Source organism: Apodemus sylvaticus, chromosome 2, assembly GCF_947179515.1.
Source record: "Apodemus sylvaticus chromosome 2, mApoSyl1.1, whole genome shotgun sequence".
NCBI classification, from domain to species: domain Eukaryota; kingdom Metazoa; phylum Chordata; class Mammalia; order Rodentia; family Muridae; genus Apodemus; species Apodemus sylvaticus.
The window spans coordinates 170,018,904-170,040,037 of NC_067473.1; the positions used below are offsets into that span (position 1 = coordinate 170,018,904).

Genomic DNA, 21,134 nt, shown 5'->3' on the forward strand with positions numbered 1-21,134 from the left:
ATCCAAAGAAAATTACTACAATACAAATGTATCTTTCTCCTAATTTTATTCAGATTTTATGATTTTTGTGTTTTCCTGTCATATTGCCTAATGCTGTATTAAGATTTTAACAATTTTGTCATTGAACTATACAGGTTTATATTCACTAATCATAATGTTCTTGCATGTATCTAGCATACACACATTTTATTGAGTTGTTATTATCCCTGCGCAGAATATGTCCAGTTTCCACAACAGAAGATTTAACTAACTTTTTAGTGGTTCATTTTGGTAATATGCATTGTATTCATGAGAGAGTTGTTGTAAATCAAAACATATGTACTTTCATGCATGCATGCACACATGCATTTGTATATGTGTATGTCCATGTGTGTGTATATGTGTTTGTGTGTATGTTTGAGTGTGATTGTGTATAAGTTCATTATTCACTCTTTAAAGAGTTTTAGGGCTTATCATATTAGATTATTGTATTTGATAATTTTGTTTTAGTCCTCCTTCTCATTTTGCAGCTCTTCCCTTGGTCCTTCTTCATGACAAATTCATGACCCCATTTTTATTGTTATTGTTAATTATATGTATTTTTCACACACACAAAGTAGCTAATAAAGGACATAGATATAAGGATGTAAGAGGCTGACTTCTGATTTATAAGGTGATAAAAGGGGAAATTAAACTAGCTGTATTAAACAGGGACACAAATGGGAAGACAGGGAAAAATAGCAATAATGAGTTGAATAACTAAACTAAAGCCTTTTGAAAAGCTATAGGAAAACTTTCTACTAGAGATAGAAATGGGAAGATATGGTAGAATAGGCATAATGAGTTCAATAACTAATGTAAAGCCATTTTAAAATGTGACATTAAAACCTACTACATGCATGCATAAATGAAATTTAAGTATAGCTACCATCCATTTGGATTTATGTTAAGCACCCTGAACTCTCAATTTCTTTATTCTTCTGGGATATCAGTGCTTAGAACAACTACATGACATTTTGTTCTACAAAAGCATTCCATTTTGAGACTAACACCAGGAGATAAGCTTAAAATGGTTAAAGGATAAAGAATTTAATAATTATAAACAATTAATTTAGATTTTATGGTCCATAATAAATAACCTTAACATAGAAAACTCAAGTTCATGCCTGCTAGTTCAGAAAACAAATGCAATCACGACATCACCATGTATGTATTGCTAGCTTCTAAGTTTTTGCTGCATCACAAGAACATCAATTTCTTCATAGGAAAATTGATATTGCACTTCTGTTAACTTACTATAAGATGTAGAAATATATGAGTTCCCAAAACACAAAAAACATCATATGTCTATTGAATCCCTATTAAACAATTTTCTTTTATAATGATTATTTCCATTAAAACAGTAATTTATTTACAAATGTAAATTACATAATCCCAATAATCTTTTATATGACATATTATTCTTCATTGTGAAACTAACAGCTATAAAGTAATTGTGTAAATTGTCACCATGATTCTAAGAAAAAAATCCAAAAATCATTTGGTTTGTAAATATATAAGAAATGTCTTTTGAGAAATTACATAATTTATTATTTGAAATTTATTTCACATATAGAAGTGAAATTGTTTATTATGTAAAAATATATCAATTTTATTTTTACTGTCCCCTAGTTATACACATTTATTTTTATGTTTTATTATCATTTATCATCATTTATAAGTGTGTCATACATATGTATTTGGGTATGCTTGTCTGAATATGTCTGTTCAGATGTAGACACTCAATGTTTACTTCTATGAAAGAAACCGTATGTTCTTGATACAGGGTCTCTTAGTTAAAACTGGAGTTTGGCATCTCAGCTAGACTGCTCAGCCATGATCTTCCTGTACTGGATCCTCACATACTGCCTAGCTTTTTGTTTGTTGGTGGGGCACTGATCTCTGGTTGATGCTTTAACTATAAACAACAACAACAACAAAAACCAAAATTCCCAAAACATTACATACTGAGCCAACTTCTTAAATAATACAATATAAACTATATTTTATAAATACAGGCAGTATATACCTGCTGGTTGGAGGCTACCAACACATATACAGCAGAGGACTGCCTGGTCTGGACTCAGAGAAGTTGCATGTAACCCTTGAGAGACTAGAGGCTTCAGGAAGTTGGGAGGTCTAGTAGGGTGTGGGGTTTAAGGACATTCTTTCAGAAATGTGGGGGAAGTATGGGATAGGCAGTGATTGGGGGCCAGACTGGGAGGCCCAGTTTGGACTGTAAAAAAGGATTAAAGGATAAAAGTAAATAAAATTATATCTATTATAATATAAATTAAAACTTTTCAAAATCTCAAATAATGTCACTGAAATTATATTACCTAAAATGTTCTTATATGTTGGATTTTCATATTCCCATTCTTCTCAACACTGTTTTCTGTTTTTATAGCACTTATTTTATACAGCATGCTGTACAGAATACAAATATATTTGGAGTATATACATTATATTTGAAGAACAATTTCTTATGAGGTAATCTTCATTGAAATTATGCAAAAATATCCCTGCTGGTGTACCATGGACCCAGGGATTTACATACTTGGATCTTGTATTTTAACCATGACAGTATCAAATAGAGATCTGCCTCAATGTACTGTTTCCCAGAATCAAGATGCATGAATGGAGTGATGACAATGCAAACATACCAACAAGGCAAAAGAAAATGAAATATGACTTTTCTTCAAACTCAAAGCTCCAAACATGTGCAAAGAGGGATAAAATGAAAACGACATACATCAGGAGGAAGGCAACTATAGTTTTCAAGGCATTGATGTGGGCTGTGGTGCTGGTGTTCTGGGAGCTCTGGGCAATATGCTTGATCATCGTCAGATATTTCCACAGGGAAAAGATGAACAAAGAAAGCATTATCATGGACATAGTGAAAGATACGACTGTGAACATAGTATTTGTTAGCACAAGAAGCATGGTAACCTGTGAAAAAAGTTTTAATTTGTAACTGTAAAATATGTTTGCTTTGAATTCATCAGTGCAGATACCGATGCCTATGTTTGTCACTAAAATATCTATAAACAAGAGTACCAGAGATACCAGCATTGCCACCAAAACCACCTTTTTAAATCTTCGCCTTAAGTAATAGAAAATAGTTAGAAAAATTTGCTATCTTGAGAAAATAAAATATGCTGAGAGTGATGGTCAGCCATACATTAAAATGGTTAGACATTATCCAGATAAGATTAGTCAGTCTTACTGCTTGCACAACTCCATCGAAGTTTGGCTCCATTATAAATGATTATTGCATTAGGTATAATGACCACAACAGAGTGGTTCTGGAGATGGCCAGCACCATGAAGAGTTGATCCACTGAAGAAAGCTTTCTTCTTTTTACCCAGCCCATTATGTTTGTCACAGTGATGAATTCATTCCCAACATTTCCAACTATGAACTCCACATTAACTATTGTTGCAGTCATCACTAGTAAAGCAGTACTACTGTCTGCAAGAGGATGTTCTGGTTCCTAAAGTCACTGATGAAAAGGTGTTAATGCAATCATTTTATGTTAGCTCTATATGATGTATTAAAAAATACATATAACATACTCTCTTGTTATAGCTTTCATATGCATTAATAAACAAATAGGATCAATTGTCTGTAGGAAAACACTGCACTTTGTAAATCCTCTTGGGGCCCATCCAGATTATTTGTTCCATAGCTGCAAAGAGTCTTTTTTAACGATATGATAATAGAAAAGCTGAAGTTTCCTATGCTATCATGCAAATTCATTTGCATTTGTTTGCATTATCTACAAGGATTTGTCTTATTTTCTTATTTTAATCTGATAACTTGAGTTCTGGGAAAGTAATTTTCAAAGCACCATGCAGGAGAAAAACAGAATTTAAACCAGCATAAGATTTTTCTTATGTAATGGTATTTCAGCAGCTCAAATTAGAACTCTAGAGATAACCAAAAATAAAAAAAGAATTTTAAGAATTCAATGCAATTATTACTCTTTTGTATATCTCTAATGTCCTCTGATAATTAAAATTTAAATATGGATTTTGATAATTTTTGCTACTATTAAGACATAACAAATGAAGAGATAATAAAATTATATGAAGAAAGAAAATTAAAGTACTGAATTTATTTTAATGTCATTCAAGTTTTACATTCTGATAATAGTGAATTGAAGTAATTAAAATATTTTAGATATTCTAATTCAGTCATTTCATCTGTAATAATAATCTCAAACTCACACATTTTAGTGCCTTAATGGGACAGTACAATACAAGCTTACCATTATTTATTCACTATGAGCTCATGAGGCCTAAATTAATGAGGGTATATAAAGGAAAAACTCGCTCAAAATTTTTCAGTTCTTAAACATTTTTGTGGTGGTCGTAGTTGATGAGAATTGGCCATGTCCTCTTATGGGCTATTCTTGGTAGAATAGAAGTCTTGGGGTGTACCTAACTCTAAGTAACTCAACTGTACCATACAATATTTTGCCCTACATCTGGGGCAAATGCTGAAGAAGGAATGAAAGCTTTTATGCAAACAAATAACCATTTCTCTTTACAGTATATATCATAAGATGAAGGATAAACACATTAACACAGTAGTACTACTTTTTATTATTTATATTCTCTATTTACATTTCAAATGTTGTCCCCTTTCTGGTTCCCCCCCAAAAATTCCTATAAGCCATCTCTCTTCCCTCTGTTCCCCGATCAACCCTCTCCCACTTCCCTGTCTTGGTATTCCTCTACACTGCTGCATCTAGCTTTTCCAGGACAAAGGGCCTCTCCTCCCTTTGATGTCTAACAAGTCCATCCTCTGCTGCCTATCCATCTGGAACCATGGGTAACTCTTTGGTTGATGTTATTGTCCCTGGGAGCTCTGGGAGTACTGGGTGGCTCATATTGTTGTTCTTCCTATGGCACTGCAAACCCCTTCAGCTCCTTGAGTCCTTTCTTTAGCTCTTCCATTGGAGGCCCTGTGGCTCAGAGGTTAAGAGCAGTGACTGCTCTTCTAGAGTTTCTGAGTTCAGATCCCAGCAAACACATGGTAGCTCACAACCATCTGTAAGTGGATCCAAGGTCTGCTTCGGCTCCGTGTGGAAGTCAGTGACAATGTATTCATACACATAAAATAAATAAATTTTAAAAAATAGATGGACTGGTGCCTGAAGGTGGGTGTTATAGATTGTGGAACTTTAAGAGTTAAGCTGAGGAGAGGTGCTCCTCCATCTTGGCTCCTGGACGCCAGAGAGAACTGACAGAGCCAGGCTAGCATCACTTTGGTCTAAGCCTGGCAGGCTTTTGCCTGCACCTAGGCCCTGGGCAGCTCAGTGGGCCATCTGTGTGCCAACGTGGCCAGGAGGTCATTTGCCCTGCAGATTGCCCAGCACTTGCAGGGACGCATGCCGCCATCTTGCCTACTGGATGCCAGAGAGGTCTAACAGACAAAGCCAGTTAGCAGATAAGGCCAGAGGCTAGCATCGCTTGGGTCTAAGCCTGGCAGGCTTTTGCATGCACACAGGTCTTGGGCAGCTCGGTGGGCCGTCTGTGTGTCAACCTGGCCAAGCGGTTGTTTGCCCTGCAGATTGTCTGGCACTTGTGGAGGCACGCTGCCATCTTGGCTACCAGACTCCAGAGTGATCTAAGGGACAGAGCCGGCTACACAGACATAGCCTGAGGCTAACATCCCTCAGGTCTAAACCGATCGGGCTTTTGCATGCATACAGGCCCTGGGCATCTCTATGGACCTTCTGTGCTCCAACCCAGTCTGAGGGTCGTTTGCCCTGCAGAGTGCCCAGCACTTGCAGGGGCGCACCTTGCCATCTTGGTTACCTCACAGTACCAGTTAGCAGACATAGCCCAAGGCAAACATTGCTTGGGCCTAAGCCTGTCAGGCTTCTACCTGGACTCAGGGCCTGGGCAGCTAAGCAGGTCAATTGTACACCAACATGGTTGAGGGATCTTTTGCCCTGCAGAGGGATAAGCACTCAGAAAAGGTCTCTGTAGCATCCGCCATCATCACTTCCTGAAGGAGCAAATGGGCAACACCAAGTTCAAAGAGACAACTTGGGGCAGGTCACACTAGGGCTCTAAGGGCACCCAAGAGGAGGGCAGCACATCAGCAATCTGTGCCAGGGGAAACCCAGTCATCCAGAGGTGCTGAAATAGCCTTACAGGCTCACAGGAGGTTCAAACACTATCCAGTGACAAGTACAATTAATGCCAGAGATAAGAAGGGGGGCAAAAGGAAAATGTAGGAACATTACTAACAGAAATCTAGGCATTATGGCAGCATCTGAATACAATTCTCCAACAACAGCAAGTCCTGGATACACCAACACACTAGAAAAACAAGATTTGGATTTAAAATCACTGGTTATGATGCTGCTAGAGGAACACAATAAGGACATAAGTAAATCTCTTAAAGAAATACAAGGGAACACGAATAAGTTAGAAGACCTTTTAATGGAAACACAAAAATTATTTAAAGAAATTCAGGAGAATAGGGGTCAATAGATAGAAGCCAATAAAGAGGAAATGCAAAAATCCCTTAAAGAAATGCAGAAGAAATTGAGTCAACAGGCAGAAGTCATGAAAGAGGAAACACAAAATCTCTTAAAGAATTAAAGGAAAACACAAACAAACAAATGAAGGAACTGAGCAAAACCATCCTGGATCTAAAAACAGAAGTGGAAACAACTAAGAAATCACAAAGGGAGACAACTTTGGAGATAGAAAATATTGGGTAGAAATCAGGGGCCATAGATGCAAATATCAACAATAGAATACAAAAAATGGAAGAAAGAATCTCAGATGCTGAATATACCATAGAAACCATTGACTCAACAGTCAAAGAAAATGCAAAATGCAAAAAACTTGTAACCCAAAACATCCAGGAAATCCAGGACACAATGAGAAGAGCAAATCAAAGGATTATAGGTATAGATATGAGTGAAGATCTACAACTGAAAGGGCCAGCAAATATCTTCAACAAAATTATAGAAGAAAACTTTCCTAACCTAAAGAGAGAGATGCCTATGAATATACAAGAAGCCTACAAAACTCCAAACATACTGGACCAGACTAGAAATAACTCCTGTCACATAATAATCAAAATCCCAAATGTACTAAGTAAAGAAAGAATATTAAAGGAAGTAAGAGAAAAAGGCCAAGTAACATATAAAAGAAGACCTATCAGAATCACACCAGACTTCTCACCAGAGACCATGAAACCTAGAAGATCCTGGGCAGATCTCATGCAGACTCTAAGAGACCACAAATGCCAGCCAAAACTTCTATACCCAGAAAAACTCTCAGTCACCATAGATGGAGAAACCAAGATATTCCATGACAAAACAAAGTTCACCCAATACCTTACCACAAACCCAGCCCTACAAAGGATAATAGGAGGAAAACACCAATACAAGGAGGGAAACTTCACCCTAGAAAATGCAAGATAGTAACCTTCTTTCATCAATCCCAAAAGTAGATAACCAATCAAATATAAAAGATAGCATCAAAAATGATAGGAAGTAATAATCACTATTCCTTAATATCTCTTAACATCAATGGACTCAATTCCCCCAATAAAAAGACATAGACTAATGGACTGGATACATAAACAGGATCCTACATTTTGCTGCATGCAGGAAACACACCTCAATGTCAAAGACAAAAGTTACCTTAGAGTAAAAGGCTGGAAGACAATTTTACAAACAAATGGTCTCAGGAAATGAGCCAGAGTAGCCATTCTAATATCAGATAAAATTGACTTTCAATCTAAAGTCATCAAAAGAGACATGGAAGGACACTTCTTGCTGGTCAAAGGAAAAACCTACAAAGAAGAACTCTTAATTCTCAACATCTATGCTACAAATGCAAGGGCACCCTCATTTGTAAAAGAAACTTTACTAAAGCTCAAAGCACACAATTTGAAGACTTCTTTTTGCTCAAGGATTCCGAGGATTCAATCTATGGTTGTCTGGCTCCACTGCTTTGGCCACAAGATGAGGCAGAATATTAAGGTGACAGAAGGATCCCTTTCTTCTTAGCAATCAGGAAGTAGAAAGAGGCAGATAGGGATTATGGACACGATATAAGCATATATACCCACTTCAATCCATGCATCAATCAATCAATCAATCAATCAATCAATTAATCAAGTCCCACCTTCACTGGTTAGTCCCACTTTCTAGTTATCTACTCAGTTATGAATCTATCAAAAAACTGATCCATAAATTAGGCCAGAGCCTTTGTGAACAAATCAGTCTCTATAACTCTATAAACTTGAAGCCAAGCCTTTCATACATGACGGCTTGGATTATCATTTAGAAAAGTAAATTTTGATGCTTATAAAACACTACTAATCTAGTTCAAATGGCAGGAAACTCTAGTTTTTGCAAGGCACTGGATAAGGGAACAGAGGATGTTGGTGGGATAAGAGTGAAAGGTTTGGTATCGGTAAAAGACTCTACAAGATGAAATTTTCAGTACAAGGTAGATTTATCTGCACCAAAGAGACAAAGGGCAGAGAAGAAGAGACAACAGTATGAGTTAGAAGACAAGGAGGAAGAATAAAAGAAACAAGAGAGAAGAGGAAGGGGTTTTTAGCCCAGAGGGACTATGTATTGCTTCTGGATAGAGACAAAACTAACCCATAGGAAAATGATGCTTTATAAAGGATAAAGGGGAAATGCCTTACTAAGATGACATGCTTAAGTTTATTTGGCATGTTAATTTCTGGACTTACATACTTTGATATCTAGATCCTGGTAGTTTAGTCTTGAGAGGAGGAAATAGCCAAATAAGTGAGTAGACTTTAGTGGCTAGCTTTAGATATGGAATTTAACAGTTTATCAATATAGATGGAATGGGGGAGATGGGTAAGGCAAAAACTGTTGGTGCCATGGTTGCTATGCTTGAGCCTGCTACAGCCCCATCAAGGAGGGCTTACATATGCTAATGTCAACATTGTCCACTCCAAGTATGATTCAAGTGTGCCCATGATCTGTAATAGTACCCTAGCTTATGAACATAAAACTGTCATAGGTTCTCTAGGTCTTATAATTAGAAAGAGGCTTTATCTAATTATTTCCCTGATGTACCATATTTTTCTTTGAAGAGGAAGTATCCTACTTTAACCATGGAGGTACGTTGTCTCCTTTTCTTTTATGAGCCATGTCAAAGGCAAGTATAGTGTCCACATTACTGGATTCAGTTCATTATTGTAAACCATTTTTTTTTTTCTGTATTGCCTGGTTCTATGAAACAACTGAGTACTTTGATTTTCCTTTTCCTTTTATATAATTTGTGGAAGTCACATCAGTCCTTAATATGGTATGTTTTATAATTTCACAAGCTCATATCCCCTCATATAACTCTAATATTTCCATTCATCCACATGTTTCTGCTTCTATTTGATAAGTTCAAAAGAGGTAGTACCTGCTTCTGTCTGACACCTAATGCAAATACTAGTGACTCAGACCCAAAGCCTAGCACAGTTTTACTCTTGTAGCTTTAGCCTGGGGACAAATGTTGCCATAGGAGGCTTAGCAAATGAAACAAGGTGGGAATTGAGTTTCTTTTAATTAATTACCCTGATAATCACTGAGGACAACTAATGTTATTGTATATTGTGGAGTGTCTCTTTTAGGTTTCCCAGCTTTTTGTTTGCTCCTTGGGTAGTTCACATTGGCTTGGGGTAGGGGGAAAACATCTGTTCTCCTAATCTAAGTCTATCTATTTTTTTTATTTGATACATTTTTATTTATACTTCAAATGATTTCCCCTTTCTTGGCTCCCCACTCCCTGAAAGTCTGATAAACACTCTTCCCTCCCCTTGTTCCCCCATGCCCCCACTTTCCTGTTCTGCTATTGCACTATACTGCTGCACTGAGCATTCCCAGAACCAGGGGCCACTCCTCCGTTCTTCTTGGACATCATTTGATATGTGGATTATGACTTGGGTAATCCAAGTTTCTAGGCTAATATCTGCTTATCAGTGAGTGCATACCATGATTGATCTTTTGAGACTGTGTTACCTCACTTAATATGATGTTCTCCAGTTCCATAGACAATATGTGTCTAAGAATTTCATGAATTCACTGTTTCTAATGGCTGAAGAGTACTCCATTGTGTATATATACCACTTTTTTTTTTTTGTATCCATTCCTCCATTGAGGGACACCTGGGTTCTTTCCAGCTTCTGGCTATTATAAATAGGGCTGCTATGAACATAGTGGAGCATGTATCCTTACTACATGCTGGAGAATCATCTGGGTTTATGCCCAGAAGTGGTATAACAGAATCCTCCAGAAGTGACAAGCCCAGTTTTCTGAGGAACGGCCAGACTGATTTCCAGCTTGGTTGAACCAATTTACAACCCCACCAGCAGTGGAGGAGTGTTCCTCTTTCTCCACATCCTGTTTTCTCCTGAGTTTTTGATCTTGGCCATTCTGACTGGTGTGGGGTGAAATCTCAGGGTTGTTCTGATTTGCATCAGAACTAGTCATTTGCATAATGACTAATGATGTTGAACATTTTTTAATATGTTTCTCTGCCATCCGAAGTTCTTCAGGTAAAAATTCTTTGTTTAGCTTTGTACCCCATTTTTTTTCTTTTTTTTAATTTTTTTCCCCTTTTCTAGCCCCCCCTCCCCGAAAGTCCCGTAAGCCCCCTTCTCTCCCCCTGTCCTCCCACCCACCCCTTCCCACTTCCCCGTTCTGGTTTTGCCGAATACTGTTTCACTGAGTCTTTCCAGAACCAGGGGCCACTCCTCCTTTCTTCTTGTACCTCATTTGATGTGTGGATTATGTTTTGGGTATTCCAGTTTTCTAGGTTAATAACCACTTATTAGTGAGTGCATACCATGATTCACCTTTTGAGTCTGGGTTACCTCACTTAGTATGATGTTCTCTAGCTCCATCCATTTGCCTAAGAATTTCATGAATTCATTGTTTCTAATGGCTGATAGTACTCCATTGTGTAGATATACCACATTTTTTGCATCCACTCTTCTGTTGAGGGATACCTGGTTTGTACCCCATTTTTAATAGGGTTATTTGGTTTTTTGGCATCTAACTTCTTGAGTTAGAATATATATATTGGATATTAGGCCTTTGTCAGATGTAGGGTTGGTGAAGATCTTTTCCCAATTTGTTGGTTAGCTGGATAGCTTTTTCAAACAACGGTGCTGGTTCAACTGCAGGTCAGCATCCAGAAGAATGTGAATTGATCCATCGTTATCTCTTTGTACTAATCTCAATTCCAAGTGGATCAAGGACCTCTATGTAAAACCAGACACAATGAAACTAATAGAAAAGAAACTAGGGAAGACCCTTGAGGACATGGGCACAGGGGAAAAGTTCCTGAACAGATCACCAATAACTTATGCTCTAAGATCAAGAATTGACAAATGGGACCTCATAAAATTACAAAGTTTCTGTAAGGCAAAGGACACTGTTAAAAGGACAAAACGGCAACCATTAAATTGGGAAAGGATATTCACCAACCCTACATCTGATAGAGGGCTAATATCCAATATATACAAAGAACTCAAGAAGTTAGACCCCAGGGAACCAAATAACCGTATTAAAATTGGGATACAGATCTAAACAAAGAATTTTCACCGGAAACAATTTGGATGTCTGAGAGGCACCTTAAGAAGTGCTCAACATCATTATTCATTAGGGAAATGCAGATCAAAACAACCCTGAGATTTCACCTTACACCAGTCAGAATGGCTAAGGTCAAAAACTTAGGAGACAGTAGGTGTTAGCGAGGTTGTGGAGAAAGAGGAACCCTCCTCCACTGCTGGTGGGGCTGTAAGAAGCTGGAAAGAACCCAGATGCCCCTCAAAGGAGGAATGGATACAGAAAATGTGGTATATTTACACAATGGAATACTACTCAGCAATTAGAAACAATGAATTCACAAAATTTTTAGGCAAATGGTTTGATCTGGAATATATCATCCTAAGTGAGGTAACCCAATCACAAAAGAATACACATGGAATGCAATCTCTGATAAGTGGATATTAATTAGCCCAGAAGCCCTGAATACCCAAGGCACAAATCGCATAACAAATGATTCCCATGAAGAAGTATGGAGAGGGTCCTGATCCTGGAAAGGATTGATCTAGCATTGGAGGAGAATATAAGGACACAGGAAAAGGAGGGCGGTGGTTCGAGAATGGATGGAGAGAAGAAGGTTTATGGGACATATGGGGAGGGGGGATCTGGCAAAGGGGAAATCATTTGGAATGTAAACAAAGAATATAGAAAATAAAAATATTATAAAAAAGAATATGAATGAAAAAAAATCAGGAGACAGCAGGTGTTGGTGAGGATGTGGAGGAGAAAGAGGAACACTCCTTCACTGCTGGTGGGATTGTAAGATGGTACAACCACTATGGAAATCAGTCTGGAGGTTCCTAAGAAAACTGGACATGACACTTCCGGAGGACCCTGCTATACCTCTCCTGGGCATATACCCAGAGGATTCCCCAGTATGCAATAAGGACACGTGCTCCACTATGTTCATAACAGCCTTATTTATAATAGCCAAAATCTGGAAAGAACCCAGATATCCCTTAATGGAGGAATGAATGTGGTATATATACACAATGGAGTACTATTCAGCAATTAAAAACAATGAATTCATGATTTTTTTAGGCAAATGGATGGAACTGGAAAATATCATCCTAAGCGAGGTAATGTAATCACAAAAGAATACACATGGAATGGAATCATTGATAAGTGGATATTAATTAGCCCTGAAGCTCTGAATACTGAAGATACAATTAGCATATCAAATGATTCCCATGAAGAAGGAAGAAGAGGGCCCTAATCCTAGAAAGGCTTGATCCAGCATTGTAGGGGAGTACCAGGACAGAGAAAAGGGAGGGGAAAAGATAGGAGAATGGATGGGGAGAAGAAGACTTATGGGACATATGGGGAGGGGGGAACTGGGGAAGAAGAAAGCTTTTGGATTGTAAACAATATAGAAAATAAAAATATATATTAAAAAATAAAATAAAATGTAGAAGATTGTATAACACTGAAAATTTAACATCATTGAAGCACTAATGACCATGTTTTTTGTTTGTATCAATTACAAACATAATTCAAGTTTGTAAATGATTTTAAAAATGGTTTCAGTAACCTTATATAATTTTACAGCGTTTTTATTTCTACCATAAAACCAATGCTAACAATATGTCAATAAAGAAACATCATATTAACTGTGTAAAGTTATAAATCACTCAGGAGTTACTCTAATTTTTGTTCCTATAACAACAATCTTATAATGCTGGATCCCAATGACATAAAGTGAAACATAAACACATAGTGCTCAGTGTTGTGGTCAGTGACCCAATGGTGATATTGATCATTAAAGTAAAATGTTCTCTGGTTCAGGTCAGAAAACTCCAAAGAAAAATGCAGTGTATTTTATATCTAAATAACACATTCCTAGTGATAGAACTATACATGGTCCTTTACTCTTCATTATAAAACTAAAAACACTCATAGAAAGTTGAGTAAACATTTTTCTTGTACTTAAAAAATTATATCTTTGCATTATTTGAAAAAAATCTTAAATCTTCCTCAGATATTTGTACATATAGAAGATTACTAGGAAAATATTTGTAAGACACAGTACTTGGTATTGACATGGGCAAAATATTCCTTAATAAAAGCAGCTCTGAAGTCTGTGCAAAATAATTTTATTCTGAAGATGTAAGGCAACACCATTTTGAATTCATTCATCAGGCTTATAATATGTATATTCATTACTAAAACTTTTTAAAATAAGAGAACCAGAGACATGATCAATATTAAAATGACTTTATTAATTCTACCTCCAGGTAGAGAGAACCTGAGTTGGAAAATTTTGCTATTTTGAGAAAATAAAAATGCTAAAGCTAGTATCCAGACAGATATTAAAATGTTTAGTAATTATCTGGATGAAATTAGTCACTGTTACCTGTTTTAGAGAAATCACTAAATATGGATGCACAAAGATATCATACATACTCTTCACAGCACATCAATTCTGGAATTGTCCATAGCAATGAGGATTTATCTTCTGCAGAGATCATTTTTCTCCTGATCCAACATATGCAGTTCACCAAGAAAATAAATGTATCTCCAGTATTTCCAGTTACAAATTCCTCAATAAAAATGGTTGCAAATATGATGTGTGGCAATAATAATTGACTGTTAAGAGTATATTGATGTCTATAGTCACTGAAGTATATTTGTTATTGTATTCATTTATAATGTTGTATTTATATGGCTTCTAAAGTTTGATAAGATGCTCACTTTTCAATATCTCCTAATCCAGTAACAAACAACCAGGCATCAAGTCTCTTGAGTGTGGAGAAGCTGTCATCTAAATGCATTGCCTGTCTGTCTGTCACAGTACAACTGTACTGCATCCATGTAGCTGTGCTGTAGAATCTGCAGATGTATGTGAAGATGAAGAAAATATTGAACTCTCATAAGGTAAGATACACATAAAAATAGATTTATTTGCATGGCCTTTACAGTTTTGCCTTCATTACATTATTTTTACTGACAACTTGAAATTTTAACAAAATCTTCTTCCAACCTATAGAAAGATGAAAAAACCTGATTTGGTTATACAATACTGCTTAATCCCTAAGAATGTTATACATAGGTTAAATTACAATTGCAAAAATATTTGTCAAAATCTTATATGACCTGGATTATCCTCCCATTCAGTCTGCAGTAGAATTCCATACTACAGTAATAGTTCCAATCACTCACAACATATCACAGCATTTACTGGGCCTCTCAAAGGTTTAGAACCAAAAATACTACATTATATGATGTAATTGACACATTTATTAGGTTATCTAAAGACCGAAGATTTCATCCAGATAACAAATATTGCAGGGATCTACAGATTCTGTTATCTATATTTGTGGGCTGGTGTACTGATGACTCCATGCATGCAGATTTCTGGAGTGCGTAAAGATAAAACAGAGAAATGAAACCCTGTAATTTTATTGGCTTCCTTGCTTCACTGTTGACTTAAGAAGTTCATAGGTAAATAGTAAAATTGTATTAGATGTGCCAACTGTGGTGTATCATCTCTAATGGTACCAAGTGTATAAATAGTTTTTCAGGTACTTTGAGTTAGCTTTATTCATATCTAACCTTTTAAAATGTCACCCCCTTCTGTTAGGCCTTTGCAAGTAATGAGTAACTGTTTTTAATCTCACAGACCTCAAATTCTACTGACAAATTATGCGCAGATGACTGTTTTTCTGAACTTACATCCCATAAAGAGATAAGAAGCTTGATATCATATAGGATGAACTATTCATCCTTTCTGCTTTGCTTTCCTCCCCCCCCCCCATGTAGATGACCATGCTTCTTCAGTTTATAAACACATCTAAACACTGCTATTGATGGGCAGGATTTGGGACCAAGCTTCCCATTTCTACTTTCTAAGCTGCCATGTGAATAAATTATTTCAAGTAAACATTATAGTTTCAATAACTATGTCACAGAAGATAAATTAATCTCTTTTGGAAACGTTAATGCTCTACAAGCCTGTCCCTGCCTAACAACCACCAATTAGGAGGAAAGCAGAAGTGAAGTTTAAGGTTTGGGTTTGGTTCCCAGCACCTGCCAATTATGCTAAAGGCCACAGAGGCACTCTGATGAGATGCTTGCCAGGCTAGAAACACTCACCCCTTGCCTGCCACTTTCTATAAAACCTTGTCCCAGATGAGCATTCTGTGCTTTTCTCCAGTGAAACCATCCTGTGGGTTAGAGGTGATCTGAGCCAGAGCTCCAGCTTGTAAATAAAGATCCTGGTGTCATTGCACTGGCTTTGGCTCCTTAGTGAACTTTTGGAGTCCATGAGTGTTTCAGCACAATAATGACTTTTAATATTTTCATCTATTTTTCCATTCTTGTTCCCGATATGGCTATAGCAAGGTAATAGTTTGGTGAAAAGATGAGCTGTGAAATGGTCATGATTGGCTCTCAAAGATGCTTCTGTGTAGAAAGCATATAACTGCAATACAAAACCAGATCAGGATATTTATGCTGCCAGTAGATTTGGTGTTGAGTTCTATTTTTATCATGTCTAGTCTTAATGTAGTTGATCTACCCATCTGATCACTCATTCACTTATGAAAATATTTCCTACCCCACATTCTCCGTGTGACACTCAAAGAACTAAGAGTCAGCAGTAAACAGAAATATGACAGAATCTTAGACAGCATCACTGAAGCAAATTCATAATAAGCATACAAAAATCAGATGCAGAGATTTCAAATATTAGTGTTTATAAAATGATTTTTCAAAATCTCAAGATCAATCACAGTCATAGTCACTTAGAAGTCAGTTATTGCATAAGATTATAGATGACAGCCTTCTCACGGAACAACTCACCATCCAATATTTTTTGCAAGAAAATTCTCTCATTTTAGTAGTTCTGTAATTAGTTTATCCATATTCATTTAATTTGATACACATATTTTATTTCAATCTTGCCTATCATTAAAGTAAGGTTCATTCTGATTTTGAATCTTATAAAATGATAAGTTTTATAGTGAGTTAAGGTATTTCAAACTTGTTATAATAAAATATAGTCCGGTTAGTAGTCACGTTTCATAGAAATAATTTCTATAAAAGTCTGTATTTAATTCATTTAACATTAACTGTCTTGAATTCTGTCTCCTGAGTAAGACTGAAATATCAATCAGAAAGTGGTTGTATACTATCACAATTAACACCATTATTTTATGAACTTTTTGTGATTAAATTTTCTTTGTATGACAATCCTCACTGTAGTAAAATACTGGTGGTACCTGATGGGATAAAGAAAAGCAAAGAAATAATATTTCAGTGTGATATTCAATAAACAAACCTTTATTCTCATGGATTTATTGTTCTGTAGCAGTAAAATTAAAATGGAATGTGATTTGTGACAAATATCAAGAAACATGTAATATTCTTTCAAATATAAATTATATATTCTAAATTGTGTTCCCTATGGCTTAAGTGTTCTAAATTATAAACTAATAATATTCACAGTATAATTGAATTAAAAAAATCAAGTTACTGAGTTAATTTTGCTAGCATTTTATTTGAAGATCTCAATGTAATTTCTAATTTCTAATATAATTAATGGTTTTTTCTACATTTGAATTTACTTTTATGAGTATAAAATTGCACAGAATTATTTTTGCTATATGTCACTTGCACACATATTCACCAATGGTTTATATTGTATAAAATAACTACTTCAAAAATCTCAATTAAGATTCTGAATGCTACTAAATTATGTCTGCTTATGTAAGGTATCATATGCACCTTTGTAAAATGATATTGCTATATACTTGTGAATATCCAGATAAAGGTCTAAAATGTTTAGATAGGATTGATCCTAAACACAACTAGTTAAAAAAAAAAGCAACATAGATAGCTAAACTTGAAAGTCTACTTTGAGAATGAACAAGAATTTTCCTAAATAAGATATTTTCCTCTTTACTACTAAAAGCACTGACAAAGTATATCAAGGAATCAAAGTCTGTACATCTTTGGACTTGCACAGCAGCCACTTCAGCACCAAAAGAGATGCCTGCCTCAGCTTACTGTTTCTCAGAATCAGGATACATGAATGGACTGAAGGGAACGTAATTAAAATAGTGGCATAAAACAGAACGTTTTTATCTTCAGACGCAGAGGTCCACATTTGTATGGCAAGAGATGAAAAGAAAACTGTGTAGAACAGGAGAAAGGCTACCACCATGTGCAAGGCCTTTATATGGGCTGTAGTGCTGGGGTCTTTTGAATCTTTAGCATGGGACTGCATGTTCTTCAGGTGTCTCCACAAGGAGAAAATGAGAAGCAGAAAAGCCAACAGGGCCATAGTGAAGGGGATGAATGTGAACATTGTGTTGATTAAAACAGCAAGTCTGAAAAATTGAGTACAACTATTTGATCTCAAACTAAAAGAAAGGTTTCCTTTGGAGTAATCACTCCAGATATCAATATGTATGTTCATTACTAAAATATTCAAAAGCAGGAAGATCAGAGAGAGCATTAATGTCATGGAAACCACTTTTTTAAATCTCCATCTTAAGTAGAGAAAAATATAGTTAGAAAAATTGGCTATCTTGAGAAAATAAAAGATGCTGAGACATGTAGCAAGCCAGATGCTGAAATGATTTGCAACAATCCAGGTGTTGTTATTTATTCGGATGATTTTCACAGCCATTTTAAAATCTGGATTAAGTAAGGATATTAGTGTAATGAAGAATGTTGAACACAACAGATCTATCCTGGAGATTGCCAAAGCAGTAATTATCTGATCCAGTAAAGAGATTTTTCTTCTCTTCACCCAGTCTATGATGTTCACCAGAGCTATGAATCCATTTGCAAAATTCCCAATTATGAATTGCACAATGACAGTAGCTGCCCATATGATCTCTATGCCAATACCCATCGTCCATAAGAGAATATCCCGATTTCTGTAATCACTGAAGAATTTGTTACTGTGTTCAATTTGAATACTGTTTTTTTTTTTTTTAGAAATTCATAACATTCTTCTGAAACTCCCAATATAATGACCAACAAGATTTACCAATGCAGGTGAATGTAGCTGTATTTATGCAAGTATTTCTTTTTGACATGATCCCACTGAGTTACATTCAGATTCTGTGAGTCCTGTAGTAGCCTGCAATCTACAGCCACTGATGATGAAGGAAAGGCTGGAACCTCAAGGCTGAAATGTAAATAAAGGTATATTGATTTGCATTGGATTTCTAGTTTTCCTTTCTTTACATATTTTAATGGACACTTTGAGTTCTGTGCCAGAAATATTCAAAACAGGCTAAGACCTTTAGAAAGCAACAAAATTATCAGAATATAAGAGTTCTTAAATATTGGAGACAATTTAAACAGTTTAGATTAAGACTATAAGGGCCTATTACCAAAGTTCTCTTACAAATTATCACTTATCTAATACCTACTTATGGAAGATTATTCCTTGAATACATACTGTTAAGAATAATACTTCTTTACCATTTACAACATAAAATATCTATACATATAGTTATATAACCATACACTTATTTAGGATCTAAATCCTCATTTTGTCATTTCATTGATAAAGGCTTTCTTCTTTTTACTTAACATTTTTCATTCATTGTGCTCGGGCTTTATTGTTAAGTGATCAGAAATTGTTTCAAAGTGTACCTTGAACTATTGAACATTGGGTAATAGGTTCTTTGTTCGGGAAAGCAGTAGAAATATATTGTGGCTCCTTAAAATCATCACTAAGGTCATGCAGCTCATTCATGAAGGTCATATAAAGAGATCCTAAGATTGAATCACAGCAGAATCCAAAATTAAAGAATCAACCATTTTATTTTGTCATACTGTCTGAGGGGTCACTTCTCAACTTCTCTTTCTTCCCCTAGAATAAAAACACAACCATGGGAAAATGAAAGACAATATAGCCTTACTATGAATTGTAGTGAGTGTTGTTATCTCTGTAATCCTACATTAAACTGTTTCAATTTTCCTGCAGAACAAACATGACTTAAAAGACATTCACCAGATAAATATCCATAAAGGTTTCATTTTGTTTAATGTATTAACCTTTACAACATCTACTTAGCTGTGCTTACCACAGAGACCAGCAGAAAGATTAGCATAACTGATTAGTTTGTAAAGTGGAAATTTGGTCTGCTTCATATTTTCTCGTTAGAAAAGAATGAAAGTTTAGCAGAGACTGAGAAGAAGGCTAAGTAGACAAGGATATAAAAGACAAAGGAAATTTTCTAGTGCACATGAAACTTAATCCAGGATACTGAAAGGTAATATAACATATAATTATGAGTTGACAGGAGAAACTCATTGATGTTCTTGAAGAAGGTACATTCTTTGGAGTAAATAAACATCAGTTTTATTAATTAGGTTCACAAAACAGTGATGGTTTGTATTATGTTAATGAAACAATTGGAAGGTATGTGGTATGGAAAATTGCTTTCTGTTGTTAGCCTTAAAGGGAGAAGTCAAAGCATTGAATTTTATCCAATAACCCTGTCCACTGTTGTCAGCAACTCTCCTGGCGTGCTGCATCTTAGATTGATGGGCCAGCTGGCACATTTGTATCCTGGCTCTTTCTTTTGGAGTTTAGTATTCTTATTCATTCTGAAAGTGGCACATACTTGATAATGTATCTAAGAATCGTGTTACTAATTATACCTGAATTGCACCCCTGTCTTTTCTCAACCACAGCACAAGCCTTACCATATTCTACATTCCTTATGAGACATTCAGATCCCATAGGTGCTATTTAAATGTTTTAGTTTTATTAATAACATTGTCCTAATGTATTTGAACTTACTCTTTTTCTTTTACATTTCTTTCTGTGTCTTGGTAAAATATTACAAAACACCAAGAAGCTCAAACAAACAAAAATTCTCACATATCTAAAGGTTAGACATACAATGTCAGGGTCCCACAGAGTAGTTTTCTAGAGACACATCTCTCACTTGCATGATGGTATGCCACCTTATCAGGTGAGAGTTCCTCTGAGCTTGTACAGTCATTTCAAAACACATGCTGTTCTGATTTAGTTCTTATTTCCTTTAAGACCATTTTGGACTAGGGGCCTAATCCTCCTTAAAATTTTAGCTATATGTCACTCTGTTTAATTCAGGCAGAATGTGAAAAACAATTATTTGCATGTTTTGCTTGTTGGGTTTTTGCTTTGTTTTCTTTGGTATGGGATTCAAAGAATTCATGACAGATAATCTGAAATAAAACCATTACAGCTTTTACAATTAACTAGAGGGAGTAGAAACTAGTAACAGCAATGTTTTGAGATTTATATTAATTAACACAATATTTGTATATATTTAGTGAGGAATTCAGAATTATAATTATGCCCCCTTCATCCTGAGATGCACGATTCTACTGCCTTATGGATCATAATTTGATTATATTTATACAATGCTTTAAATAGTTGGGCCTTAATATGAAAAAAAAAACACTCCTCAATTTCTGTTTTAAGTTTCAGTTTGCCGGTATTGGCTGCAGATTAAATGCTGTGCATTCAAATAGAAATGTG

General features: G+C 35.7%; 1 protein-coding gene and 1 pseudogene across 1 annotated transcript; both read right to left on the reverse strand.

Moving 5' to 3' along the window:
- Nucleotides 1-2,524: 2,524 nt before the first annotated feature.
- LOC127678158 (taste receptor type 2 member 125-like) lies at nt 2,525-5,627 on the reverse strand (annotated as a pseudogene).
- Nucleotides 5,628-17,567: 11,940 nt separating this feature from the next.
- LOC127677714 (taste receptor type 2 member 125-like) lies at nt 17,568-18,500 on the reverse strand. Its single transcript, XM_052172731.1, has one exon. The coding sequence runs from the start codon at nt 18,498-18,500 to the stop codon at nt 17,568-17,570; it is 933 nt and encodes a 310-aa protein (XP_052028691.1).
- Nucleotides 18,501-21,134: the final 2,634 nt, after the last annotated feature.